A 14,118-nucleotide genomic window follows, 5' to 3' on the forward strand; every position below is an offset into this window, starting at 1 on the left:
CCAGGCAAGAGTACTGGAGTGGAGTGCCATTGCCTTCTCTGACTTGTATGGGTAGTCAGGGTTAAGTCCAAGATTGACCCCTGGGAGGCAGATTCAAGGCCACAGGCCCAGTACGGATGTGCCCAGACCTGGAAGGCCAAGTGTGTGGCCAAGCACTGTCAACCAGATGTCTTCAGCTTCCACCCAGCAGACGCCTTGGTGCCCCTGATACACTACCCCAGGTACCTCCAGAACATGCTGAGAACGGGTCAGGTTTCCGGTCGCTGCTTGCGTCGCTCTGTGTGTCACACTTGACTGCCATTATGTTTATCTTCCATACTAGCTTATTGGCTTTTCCTGGGCGTCGACCATAGCTCTCAGGAGATGTTTGAACAAATGTGTAAATGAACGCTGTAGGGCTGGATCTTAGGGCTTCATCTGTTAATATTTGAATTAAAGGCCTGTGTAAAGACACAGAAGATAGCCTAGGAACTAATGGTGGGAAACTGAGGGCTGCTTTCTAATTTTATGTCAGGAGGTTAGGACAGGTGGCCAGATACATCATGATGAAATTTAACTGAGTTAGAAGTTCTGTGCTTGAGTATAAAAGTCAACAGTATAAACATAGAAAGGGGAAATACAGTAGTCACAGTAGCAACTAGGGTAATGCTTAGGAGTTTTTTGAGCTCTAATTCAATGTGGATCAGTAGTACAGTTTGAGTGCCAGAAAAATCAAAGTAACCCAAAATAGAACATACCCTACAAACAATGGAAAATCTTGATGGAAGTCCTGAAAAAATGATGAAAGAGCATGTCAAAAGGATATAGGAAACAACTTAATGAAACTACTAGAGACCAAACCTGCCACAGATTGAGCCACAGAATAAATGATTATATTAAAAGATTATAACCCATAGATTAAATAATCATAGGTTCATACTTAATTGAATAAATGGAGAAGAGGGGAAATTCTTCTTTATAGAAGAATTGCAATTAATAAACATAAAGAAATGAAGGAAATAGAAAAATCATTGTGTGTAACTCAAGCATAATAATGAGAGAAAACAAAAGAACTTGAGTGTTAATGTGTAAGAGGAGGTCAGTCATGAACTTGTTTCAGATCCCAGGACTCTGTTCTCATTGACTTTGATCCCTAAGCGAATATCCTTTATACATCGTACGTGTATATAAACATCACGCTTGTGTTTCATGAAGAGCAAGTTCTGGACTGGTATGCCTTCTGGAGTGAACAAAGTGAACAGAGAAGGTTGGAGAGGCGACTCCGGAAGGAGGGCACTAGGTCTGCAGCTGGAGTCTGGGTCTTTGCTTGGGCATAAGTTCATGGGAAACTATGTATCCTTTCTGATCCTTGTTTTCTCATTTGTAAAATTAGGATTGTGTCTATTAATCTTGACTAGTTTCTGTATTATTTCTTTTTAAACTTAATGTAGTTATCTGTCTTGTGTGTAGGAGAGTTAAAGGGACTAATAGGACTGCCTTCCTGAAGTAACTCTTCTGGAGTTTCATTTCAAATGATAGACTTTTTGAAATTTCATTTAATCTGTAGATAAATTTTAGAATTGGTATCTTAACAATATTAGTTTTCTAATTCATTAACATGGAATATCCCCTCATTTACTTAGATCTTCTTATCTGTCAAAGTTATGTAGCTTCCTATATAGAGGTTTAATACAGATGTAGTTCAGTTTATTCCTAAGTATTTTATCTTAAAAATGCTTTTATAAGTAATATTTTTTTCAAATTTTAGTTCACTGATAATTTAGAAATACAACTGATTTTTTTCTGTTTTGATATTCTGTTCAGCAGCTTTGCTAACTTCATTTATCCTAATAGTTATAAATTTGGAATATACTTGTAATATAATACATCTGAACACCAATACATATTCAAGAATGTTCATAAAACCCCAGACTTAGAAGTAACCAAGCTTTGCATCATCAGGAGAATGGATTATAAAATACATTCCGTGGAATACCTCACCTCAATGCAAATATATGGATAAATTTCAGAAACATAATGTTGAGTCAAAGAAGCCAGTCACGGAAGAGAACATACTCTGTAATTCCATTTACATGAAGATCAAAATAGGAATAACAAATCTGTGGTGATAAAAGTGAAAGTAACAGTCACTTGGGGGGCATGTTGACTGGGAGAGGATACGTGAGAAGCTGCTGAAGCGCCAGCAGTGTTTTGCTGTCTTGATGTGGGTATGGTTACATGAGTGTGTTCATATCATGCTTTCATTTCTCTCTAGGCTTAACGTTTGGGTGCCTTTAGCCTGGCATGCTACAGTCCATGGGGTTGCAAAGAGTTGGATTAGCACAACTTAGCTGCTGAACGATAACACTTTATATATATTGTGTTTCAGAAGAAGCTGGGCCCAGTATGTAGACACCTTTGTATGTGCATTTAAAACCTTTCAGACAGCATCAGCGTCTTTGAACGTGGCACCTGTGCAGGCAGTGGTGAACGTGCAATGTTCATTTTCCTCCTAGTTCCGTCCCCAGGGCAGCTCCAGCACAGGATGCACAGCGTGGGACATTTCCCAGCGTCAGTGCGGCAGCCTCTTAAAGCCACGGCCTACGTGAGCCCAACCGTCCAGGGCAGCAGTAATGCGCCCTTATCCAACAGCTTACAGTTATACTCCAACACTGGGATCCCCACCCCCACCAAAGCTGCAGCTTCCGGCGTCATGGGCCGCAGTGCACTTCCAAGACCTTCACTGGCAATAAATGGGAGTAACCTGCCTCGAAGCAAAATTGCACAGCCTGTCAGAAGGTGAGAGCCTTGGTCCGTTCTTCCTTGTAGCCCTGTTTGTGGTCTGCAGGCACCACCGTGATGTTTCCTCTGTCTAACCCTGGTCGGTAACTCTTCCCCTTGTGCCCTGACTCATGACCTCCTGCCTCTGGATTTAATACTTTTCAATCTTTTTTTTTAATCAGAATGGTCACAAATGATATTAGGCATGTACACAACACACCCTCCTCCCACAGTCTTGATTTTAAAAGCATCGTAGTGATGTTTAGTTGGGGCTTTATTAGCTTATGTTGGGAACTTTGGTATGTTCCAGGTAGAATTTTTTAAATTCCACATTGCTTGCCAGGCACATGTTCAATGAGCTCACAGTCACGTTGTGCCCTTTCTGAAGTGGATCTGCTGGAGTGTTTTATGGTTAAAAAACAATTCCATAAAAGTGAGTTGACAGATTAGATGATGCAACAATGGAGGCAGTAAATACATAAAAACCTTACAAGAAATTAGTATTTGAAGGAGGAGAGGGAGGGGGAACCATGGTGACAGTTCGCAAAAGATGTGGGAATAAGAAATTTTCCTTTATTTATGCATTAGGTATGTATATTTTTTGTTTTCTGATGCATAATAGGTGCTCAGATCAAAAGCAAATTTAGAAACTATTGCAAAACAAAATAAATAATGTTACTATCCAGATGGAAATCACTTTCATGCGTGTTAGTTCAATGCAGGGCTGTGTTTCATTCATGACTGAATAGAATCACATTGTTTGATGCTTATGTTAACTGTGGACAGTATATTTGTCCTTGGATGTCTGTCTTCGAACTAATCTCCTGGATAGGCTGTCGTTGCCAGATAGAGGGTCTGGTTCCCCAAACTTAGGCAAACATTGGTTTTAACATATTTAAAAATTCGCTGCCAACGTAATAGGCAAGTTTCTTGATTATTTATTTGTAAGATTGAATACAAATAGAATTACATGAAGAAATTTTCAGTGAAGCAACCGCTGATATTTACAGGCCATTTTTCTGTCATGTATTATCTTTCTCTGATTTTAAAATGCTCTTACTACATGTTAAGGATGTTGGTCATTTTCCACTTACGTTACACATCTGCCTGTGCACATACGACACTCGTGGCACGTGCTGAGAACTGGGTTTTCCTGCAGTGCGCCTGTTGACGGCCGGAGCCCCAAGGCACACGTGGGAAAGTGCCAGCACGCTGTCGCTGCTGGGGTGGGGGTGGGGAGACCAGAGAGAGTGACGGGACTTGCTTGGTTACTTACAAGCCATTTCCTTTTTTAATCCCTTCACAGTTTCCTTCAGCCTCCAAAGCCTCTGTCTTCACTCAGCACGCTGAGGGATGGAAACTGGAGAGACGGTTGCTACTGATGCTGTTTTCTGTACCCTTAAGGAGTGGGAAAGAACTGGAAATGAGGGTCGTGTTACCCAGCTGGCTGGGTAACAGCGGGTGTCAGGATATTCTTTCCCTTCTGCATTTTAACACATCTACTGCATTGTTTTTCAGTGGACCAATCACCAGAGACTAATTATTGCACTTAAATATTTGCCTGAGATACTGCAGTGGTCACAGATCCACGGTTGCAGTATTGTGACACTTAGAGCTAGGAAGTTTTTGTAGAACTGATAATGTACCTGAATCCTTTTTGAGAGAATTGAGGTGTATCCATAATGCTTTCCTTGCCATCTGAGGTTTTTGTTTTTTTTTTTAACCTGTTCAATTTACTTACATGTTCTAAACATCTTCCCATTACATGTTCTGTATTTTAATACATTGCATATTTACAACTAGGTTATATAACGTATGCTTTGAAATTTACTTTTTTATAGTTTACAGGAATTTTATTTTTTGTGCCTATTTCTTTTTACACCTATGTGAACCACTATGGAACAACTTAAATTTTGTGCCATAAAAATATTTTTGTGGTAAGGTACTATTTTTTTAGCTCTAGGGATATATCAGCAAAAATCCATCACACAATTGATACATAATTTTCTGTTGAATGAGCACAATGTAAGCTGAAGCATTACAAGGAGACAGCCAGACAGCAGTGTGAAATGGGTCTTGTTGTTTTCATTGTTAATTTATTGTCATTCCTGGCTTTGACATTTATAATGGCATCACGAGCTCATTGCACTTAATATCTGCAATGTTTGCTACTGTACCACAATTGATTTTCAATACTTTTACAGAGGATGAAACTGTAACGTTTTATTAACAATGCTTCTGGAAATGAATGCATTTTAAAGCAAATAAATCTTTTTGATAGACCTTTTACAAAATCCATTTGCACTAATGAATGCTTTCTTACGGGATATGACTTAATATTTGTTACTGTGTACCCCGCTGTTTTGGAATGTTCAGAAATAAAGACTATTTCGGCAATATCAGGTCACGCATGGATGTGCAGCGTAAATGATACCAGCCCCACGCCTATGTTTCACCGCAGTTGTGAAAGCGTTGCAATGCTCTTATACAGGTCGGTCAGACCTAAAGTGGGTAGGCAGAGTATTCACATTTGTAAACAACTCTTTCTCTCAAATGCTTGGGATAAGAGATGTGAGATTTTAGTTTTGTAGTGGGGTTTGGGTCCCACGTAGGAAGGTCACTAGAACCCAAAGAACTAGAAACCCATTCCTGGGTGAATACTGTCAGTGGAGATGCCAGTATTTTATGGGGGTTGAACTTGAAGTACTTTCTCAGTGTCAGTGAAACAGCAAGGTGTTTGTTATTAGTCTACACTTTATTTGATGTATATTGGAAAACTTTTTGCCAGAAGGTGCTATGGGAAGGTTAGGTAAAGGTTTTAATGCTAAGTTTTAAAATAGAGTTTTTCTGAAGTTATTTGAGATTTTTATTTTTAGAAAGTGTGCCTTTCTACATAGTTCTATGGAGAAAAACAGTGAAGCTGACTTTTGAATCCAGGTATATCTGATCTCAGAAGTCTGGTTTTTACCATTACTGCAGTCTTGCTGTGAACATACGTAGTCAAGTCAGTACATTTAATAAAAAATGAGTTTATATTCTGCTGAGAAGATGAAAGAATTTAACTCATTTGCAAATCAACTATTTCATTTATATTCAAAAGAGTCTGTTCAGCCCTTGCAATAAAAACCAAAGATCCCTGCACCTTGGAATTTACATTCCAAGTTAGGAGAGAGATACTAAACCACTTACAAGTAAGTAAATTGCAATACATTAGGTCTTCAGTGCTATGGCAAAAAAGGAAAAGGAAAGAGCTGAACGTACGGAGAGTTGAGAGAATGGAGATGGGGAGAGATCACACTATTAAGTGGGGTCATCTGGGTAGATCTCACTAAAAAGTTGACACCTGAACAAAGACTTAGAGCTGGAGGGCCAGCCCTAAAGTTATTTCACAGCCTCTTTCACCTGGAATTCTACTGAACACAAAATGATGTTGGTGGTCATTTTCACAATTCTCTCTAGCGTAGTATAGAACATTTATTCCAGATGCATAGAAGAGAACATCAATAGAGGCCCTAGGGTACAGCTTCTCAGAACGTGGTCCTCACACTAGCAGCATTAGAATCAGCATTTCTTGGAAGCTTACTAAAAATGCAGATCTTCAAGCTCACCCCAGACCTATTGACTGGGCCATCTTTGAGAAGAGCTGCTGGAAATGAGGAAGCCGCCTAGGCGAGGGCTTAGGACAGTGTACATCTGTCCGGGATGTCTGAGGAAGAGCAGAGAGGCCCATGTGGCTGCAGGCAGAAGGAACACAAGGGAGGCGGTAGAGATGAGGGCAGAAAGGAGACAGGGAAAGGCCTGTGGAGGGCATGTGGGCCACAGCGAGGCTTTGACTCTACTCTGGAATGGGAGCTGTTCGTGGTTTTGAGTAGCAGCGTTCATGATTTGACTTTTTAAAAGTATCACTCATATTTGGTGGGAACAGACTGAGAAATGGAGATGCATAAAGACGAACTGTTCGATTTAGGCAAGAGAGGATGAGCTAGGCCAGCAGGATAGTGATGGAGGAGATAAAATGGTCAGGTTCAGGCTGCCTTTTAAAACTGTAGCTATCAGGATTTCTTTGTGGATTGGATGTACTGTTAGAAACCAAAAGAAAAACCCTACGTGTTTGGGCTGGCCCCTAGAGGGATGGAGTTCCTCCAACAGAGATGAAGCTGTGGGTGGGGAAGGTTTGAAAACCATGGTCCTCTGGCTGAGCTCACGGACACCCTCTGTCTCACATGCAGTCCTCACACTGGGTAATAAGCCGGAACTCACACAGGAAAAGGGGTCCTGAGAAGCTCAGTTCTCCTACACAGAAGGGAACAGTGGTGCTGAGTGAACTCAGCCAATCTAGCCCAGCTGACATCTGTACTAGTTAGCTATTGCTACATAACAGGCTTCCGTCATGGCTCTGTGGTAAAGAATCTGCCTGCCAATGCAAGAAACACAGGTTCGATTGCTGGGTTGGGAAGATCCCCTGGAGAAGGAAATGGCAACACACTCCAGTGTTCTTGCCTGGAGAATTCCATGGACAGAGGAGCCTGGTGGGCCACAGTCGATGGGGCCACAAAGAGTATGATACGACTAAGCAGCTAAGCACAAAACAGCCTTATACTTAGGTTTTGCTAACTAGAGTAGTTTTGGTATCTTTTCCTTTAAGAGTGTCATGGATATTCTTGTTCCTTTGCATTTCCGTATGTATTTTTAAATAAACTAGCCAGAAAAACACCCTGTTGGAATTTTGATGGGATTGCATTGAAGTTGTAATTCAATATGTTGGAAATTGACTGTTTACATACTAAATTTTAAAATTCTCAAATATGGTCTACCTCTTCTTTTACGGACTGAGGTATTCTTTAATTTCTCTTTCAATAAAAATATGCAGGTTCTCCCCAGAGGACTGAAATGCCTTTTGCAAGATTAATTTCTAGGTCTGTGATACTTCTTTATGTGATGTTATACTTATGATATTTTAAAATTTTCATTCCTAATGGTTGGTTTCAAATGTTTTATTCAACCACCTTAAATGTATGTAAGTTATGTTAATTTATATTTAGAATCTTCATATACACAGTCAAATGTATGAATGTTATATTTCTTTCTTATAGCTTGCCTATGATCTTCAATGAAGTATTACATATAAATGATAACAGATACCCATCTTTCTGCTAACTGAAAAGCTTTCTGGTTTTACCATTAGGTTTCAAATTTGCTAAAGAGCTGTTTATCATAAAAGAATGTGAATTTTAACAAATTTCCTGCATCTATTAAAATGTGATTCTCATTTTAAAAAATTTTATTTTTAATTGGAGGATAATTAACTTACAATATTGTAATGGTTTCTGCTATATAACGCATGAATCTGCCACAGGGCTACATGCATCCTCTTCCTTCTGAACCTCCCTCCCACTTGCCTCCCCATCCCACCCCTCTAGGTTGCCACAGAGCATTGGCTTTTTGATTATCTCATTTAATCTATTAATGTGATGACTTTGTGATGGATTTTTCTAATGTTGAATCAACCTTGAATTATTGAGATAAATCCAACTTGGTCATAATGCATTATTCTTCTTAAAAATAGATTGATTTACTAATATTTAGAAGTTTTGTCCAATTTTTGGAATAGTTCTATACTTTTTCCATCTCAAACTGTCCCTATTAGGTTTTGGAATGAAGACGGTGTTAGTCTCATAAAATGAATTGGGGAGTATTTTGTGTTTTTGTAGCTGGGAGGATTTGTTTAATATTGGAGTTATTTCTCCCTTACGTATGTGATAAATCTTAGTGGTAAAGTCACTGACTGGGGCCTGGAGTCCAGTCCAGTCATGTTTTAAAAATCTGATGTTGTGTTTTTTCTACTTCCAAAAGCATGATTAAACCTCTTACTTTATCGGTGGATTATCTATATACTCTTTATAGTTTGTCAGATTTTGCTGTATGTCTTCTTATGCCACAGGATTTGGTGTGTACATATTTAGTATCTTTCATCTTCCTGGCAAAGTGAACCTGTTACCTTTGAACTAGTCTTTATCTTTTTTTTAAAATGTCTTAAAAATCTATTTTTCAGATCTTAAATAGCTACATCTTTCTTTTAGTGTTTGTATGACATATATTTTTAAACCTTTGCTTTCAAACTTCTATTATTAGGTTAAACAGCATACGGTTCAGTACTTTTTAAAACCTATAATGAAAGTCTTTGTCCTTGAACTTGATCATTTAAGCCATTGTATATAAAATATTACTGACATATTTAGATAGAAATCTGTCACCTTCTTAATGAGTTTTGTTTGTTAAATCTATTCCTTCTCCCCCATTTTTGTCTTCCTTTAGATCGTATTTTCATTCTACCTTTGTCTCCTGTTTGAAAATTATACCCTAATCCTCCTTTGCTCTTTTAGTGGTTAACCCCTAAAATGACAATTTGCGCTCTTAACCTATCAAATAATAATTTACCTTTATCATCCTCCTAGGTAACAAAAGGACCCCCAAATCACCTTACATCTAACTCTTTAATTGTATGTGAAATTCATGATTCAGCCAGGGACTAGGGAGAAGAGACAATATTTAGATTTTGGGGACTCCTTAAAATTCAGAGAAATCAGACTTAGCCATGTAAACAGTGCAACACTGTATGATAAAATGTATTTAGAGAAAGAGTGGTGACCGGACCAAGGGAATGACCAGCTTCTGTAAGGTCAGCAGTTTGATCTTAAAACAGGTTCTGAGTTCACTCAGCCAACAAATCTCTGAGGCTGTCAGGTTTTGTTCTGAGAGGCTCCCAGGGTGACCCAGCCAGCAAGTCAGTTGTGGTCTCTGCCTTCATGGAAGTGACACTCTTGATTCTAGTAAGAGAGAAATTCAGATCTAACGAATACCATGTCTTTCCTATAAAGGGACAAGCAAGGAGCTAAGATACAGAATAACAGGGATGGGAGGAGTGGGGAGGATGCTCCAGAAAGGCCTTTAGAGATTTAAGCTGAGGATGCATATGAATTCATCAAATGAAGACAAATGGGATAGTTATTTTTGGTAAAGACGAAAAATTTGGGAGTGTATACAGGGCCAAAAAACGCTGGTGGGGCTGGACCTTAATGGCCCAACTGGCTCCGTGTTTTGTGGGCCCAGTTCACAATGAACAGTGTGAAAACACACTAAGAATTACAGGATGGCAGCAGTACAGCATTAAACCAACCACAGGGCCCTTCTGAGCACCAGGCTACGTGCCACTGCACAGGTCCCGGCCCACAAAGGCAGCCCTGGCTGGAGAGAGAGGCAGGAGCAGGAGCTGGTGGAACCTCAAATAAGGAAGGGCTTTGAATTTTACTCCCAAGTTCAGTGGGAAGCTATTTATTAATAGTAACACTAACACTTTTCTTCCTATGTGCCCGACACTCCACGAAGCTCTTTAGAAGTTTTCTTCTAATTTAATCTTCACACAGTTTGTTCTAAAATTACACCTGTGTGGTTTTAATTTGTGGAAGTGACTGAGTGATGACATCAGGAGGTTGATCCACTGAAAGAAGACTTTTATGACTCACATTTCCGGAGAGGAAGGGGCAGGTCACAGCACGCAGAGCCAGGCTGTGGTCAGGAGGCGGAAGTCTAGGCTGGAGTCTCTAGCTGGGTTCTCTGCAAGGAAGAATAGCCAGGCAGAATAAACAGTCTAGAACTGGCTGATCTGAATAGTTCCAGGGGCAGGGTGGCGGGGGCTTGCTATAAGGTGTTTCTAGTTGCGTAGTACTTGGCCCTGGTTTGATGAGGACCGGGGAGTATGGGTTTGGTGTGTGAGAACTGGATAAGAAGGGGTTGGGGACCCGGCCTTGAAGCAGCCAGTCTGCCCACTCAGGAGAGAGGTCAACACTTGGTTGATAGTTTGACTCTGATGAACGGATGCCAAACAGACATAACAAATCTAAGAAAGCACAGTTAAAACACCCACTGATGTAAATACTATTGTGTGTGCATGTTCAGTCATATGCTCAGTTGTATTATATGACTCTTTTGATTTCATGGACAGTAGCCCTCCAGGCTCTTCTGTCCATGGGATTTCTCAGGCAAGAATATTGGAGTAGGTCACCTCCTCCAGGGGATCTTCCTGACCCAGGAACTGAACCAGAGTCTCTCACATCTCCTGCATGCAGGTGGATACTTTACTGCTGAGCCACCGGGAAGCCTCTAAATACTATTAGCATCCCCACTTTATTTTGTTTTTCTACATCCCTAGAATTAATTTTATACCAGGAAATGGATACTTTTTGACCCTCTTCACCCATTTTTAACCTACTCTCCACCAGCCTCTGGGAACCAGCAGTTTGTTCTCTGAATTTAGGAGCTCGTTCTCGTTCCTGTTTAGGATATACATGAGCTCATATGCCATGTGTCTTTGTTACCTATTAGAGAAGTTAAACAATGTCACAGAGCTATTGGGTGTCAGAGCTCAGATGTGAACCCTGGCTTTTAGCCAAAAAAGTAACTTGTACAAATGTGAAGTTAAAATTCATTTTACATGGAGAAAGGACTACGGAGAGCCAAGTGTGGAAGTGAGCACAGAGTGGGGTGGTCATTCCTTGTGGAGGGGCCAGTACATGAGCAGGGAAATGGCATGTGCAAGAACAGATGCTAAAATGCTTGGTCAGTCTGGTGAGCTGTTCCATTTAGCAGCCTGCTGCATGCAGCGGAGCGCTGGAAGAGACTCAGCTGAAGGCGTGGGCAAGGGCTAATTTAGGGGGACTTGGAACCCATGCAGAGTGCAGAAGGGAGCCAACTCCTGCCGAGAGAAGACTGGAAGGCAAGAATGCCATCTAAGACGGCATCAGCCTGGGTTCAGTGCAGGGTCCACAGACTAGCTGTTTTGAAGCAGAAGGAATTTGATGTAGGAAATGAATGCCTGTAAGATCACTGGAAAGACAGGTGGGCCTCTGAGAACAGCTCCTTACCCCGCATTGCAGACCAGGAGACGGGCTAATGGTACGAGGGATGGGGCAGACAGAATCAGAAGCTGCCCCGGAATCCTTGGCTCCACTAATGCACTGTCCATGCTCTGGTCCAGGGACCAGGACATGCTGCATCCAGGCTTCATCACCGTGCCCTCCAGATCTATGGCAACAAAAAGCAGATGGATCATGTGCCCACGTGTCCCACCCATGAAAGCACTGATCAGATAAGGGACTCCTGCTGATGTTGCCACAGAATAAAGCCAGTGCCTCCATGTTTGCCCACAAAACGTCAGATGTTTGCTAAAGGGTCCAACCGTCAACCCAGGAGACACAAGGACGCATGTTCGATCCCTGGGCTGGGAAGATCCCCTAGAGTAGGAAATTGGCCACCCACTCTGGTATTTCTTGCTTGGAAAATTCCATGGACAGCTGAGCCTGGAGGTCTATAGTCCATGGGGACCCAAAAAGTCAGACACGACTTAGTGACTGAACAACATTAAAGAGACACGACAGAGCACGCACACGCCCAGGGTAATTACATGCCTGCAAGAGCATCTGACCAGTGGAGCCTGGGGTGCATCTGGAATCCTTACAGCAAGAAAGTCTGAGGGATAAGGGTTTCAGCTATTCTCTGCAGGGGAGGGAGCCACCCCCATTGGACCCCCGCATCATACCCACCACAGAGATGACTGTGCTTGCCTTCAGACTGTGGATAGGGAAGGGAAAGACATAGGAGACCTGGAGAAGATAGGCAGAGTTTGGTCCCTTCCTAGAAGAGTGTTTAACCAGAGCTAAGCCAGTTTAACACACGGGCTTGGCAGAGCCATTTCGGTGAACGTCATGTCCAATGATGAGATGTGAGTAGGGGCTGTGGTCCGTTCTCCGCAGCCTCCCAGATGAGAAGCTATCACAGGTGTGTTGCTGTGACAGGGGCATGACGTGGGTCACCACTCTGATGTCGTTTTCCTTATCTCTCACCGCTTGACAGTTAAGTCAGTAGCACAGAAGGGCTCCATTCCTGCAGTAACAGCTGGGCTGCTACGCACAGATCTATTCATCTGACTTTTCCCAGAGGCAGTCAACTCTGAATATTCACTGGAAGGACTGATCCTGAAGCTCCAATACTTTGGCCACCTGATGCAAAGAGTCGACTCACTGGAAAAGACCCTGATGCTGGGAAAGTTTGAAGGCAGGAGGAGAAGGGAAGGACAGAGGATGCCACGGTTAGATGGCATCACCAACTCAGTGGACATTAGTTTGAGCAAACTCCGGGAAATGGTGAAGGACAGGGAAGCCTGGTGTGCTCCAGTCCATGGGGCTGCAAAGAGTCGCACATGACTGAGTGAAAAATGACAACAGAGTCAGATTCTGAGACAACGGTCAGCAGTTTAACTGGGAGGTGTGGGACGTGCCACAGGTGAGTGGGAATCGGGAGAACCAGGAAAGGGGGCACTCAAGGGGGTTTATTCGGCCACCTGCCAAAATTGAAGCCCATAACTATACTCTGGGAAAGAGTGAGCACACCCCAGAGGGTCTCCCACTCAGAGCTGAGATGTTTGTTCAGCGTCTTCTGGCAGACAAAAGGGTGTTAAGTCCCCAGATCTCCCCATCTGCTATGTTGGGTGACAAAGCTTTGCCTTCTCCAGCTTCAAAGAAACTGGAGCCTATTATACAGAGTGAAGTAAGCCAGAAAGAAAAACACCAATACAGTATATTAACACATATATATGGAATTTAGAAAGATGGTAACGATGACCCTGTATGCGACAGCGAAAGAGACACAGATGTATAGAACAGACTTTTGGACTCTGTGGGAGAAGGCGAGGGTGGGTTGATTTGAGAGAATAGCATTGAAACATGTATATTATATGTGAAATAGATCGCCAGTCCAGGCTCAATGCATGAGACAGGGCGCTCAGGGCTGGTGCACTGGGACGACCCTGAGGGATGGGATGGGGAGGGAAGTGGGCAGGGGGATTCAGGATGGGGAACACATGTACACCCATGGCTGATTCATGTGAATGTATGGTGAAAACCACTACAATATTGTAAAGTAATTAGCCTCCAATTAAAATGAAAATTAACAACAACAAAAAAGACACAACTGGCTGGCTGACAGTGCACACTACTGATCCCGGCCCACAGCCCATCTTCCCACAATCTTCATACAAGCTAATAGTGATTTTTACATTTTTATAGAATTGTGTAGAGCATATGTGACGGAGACGAGGCATGGCCTGCAACGCCTAACATGTTTACTTTGTGACCCTTTACAGAAAAGTTTTCCTAACCCCTGATGTGGATTATCTTGTAGTAACAACGAATCTCCACATTTCAGGCTAAAAACAGCCATTTCTCTTGTGTGCTCTAGGGCAGGTGTCCCCAACCTCCAGGATCTAATGCCTGATGATCTGAGGTGGAGCTGATAATAATAATA

The 14,118-nt window shown here is 42.0% G+C and overlaps 1 protein-coding gene across 4 annotated transcripts in view; it reads left to right on the forward strand.

The window, feature by feature from the left end:
* The window catches only part of SLAIN1 (SLAIN motif family member 1), a 60,627-nt gene extending 47,074 nt beyond the window's left edge, over positions 1–13,553 (forward strand). For 3 of the 4 annotated variants that reach the window (XM_042254964.1, XM_015098227.3, XM_042254966.2), the window contains 2 exons: positions 2,496–2,778; positions 4,067–5,162. In XM_042254964.1, the coding sequence (XP_042110898.1) occupies positions 2,496–2,778; positions 4,067–4,142 (359 nt within the window). In that variant the 3' untranslated portion in view covers positions 4,143–5,162. Of the gene's footprint in view, positions 1–2,495; positions 2,779–4,066; positions 5,163–12,669 lie in introns of those variants that run through there. The other variant, XM_042254965.2, reaches the window with a different exon arrangement.
* The last annotated feature ends 565 nt before the right edge of the window (positions 13,554–14,118 follow it).

This window comes from Ovis aries, chromosome 10 (genome assembly GCF_016772045.2).
Source record: "Ovis aries strain OAR_USU_Benz2616 breed Rambouillet chromosome 10, ARS-UI_Ramb_v3.0, whole genome shotgun sequence".
In the NCBI taxonomy this organism is placed as follows: domain Eukaryota; kingdom Metazoa; phylum Chordata; class Mammalia; order Artiodactyla; family Bovidae; genus Ovis; species Ovis aries.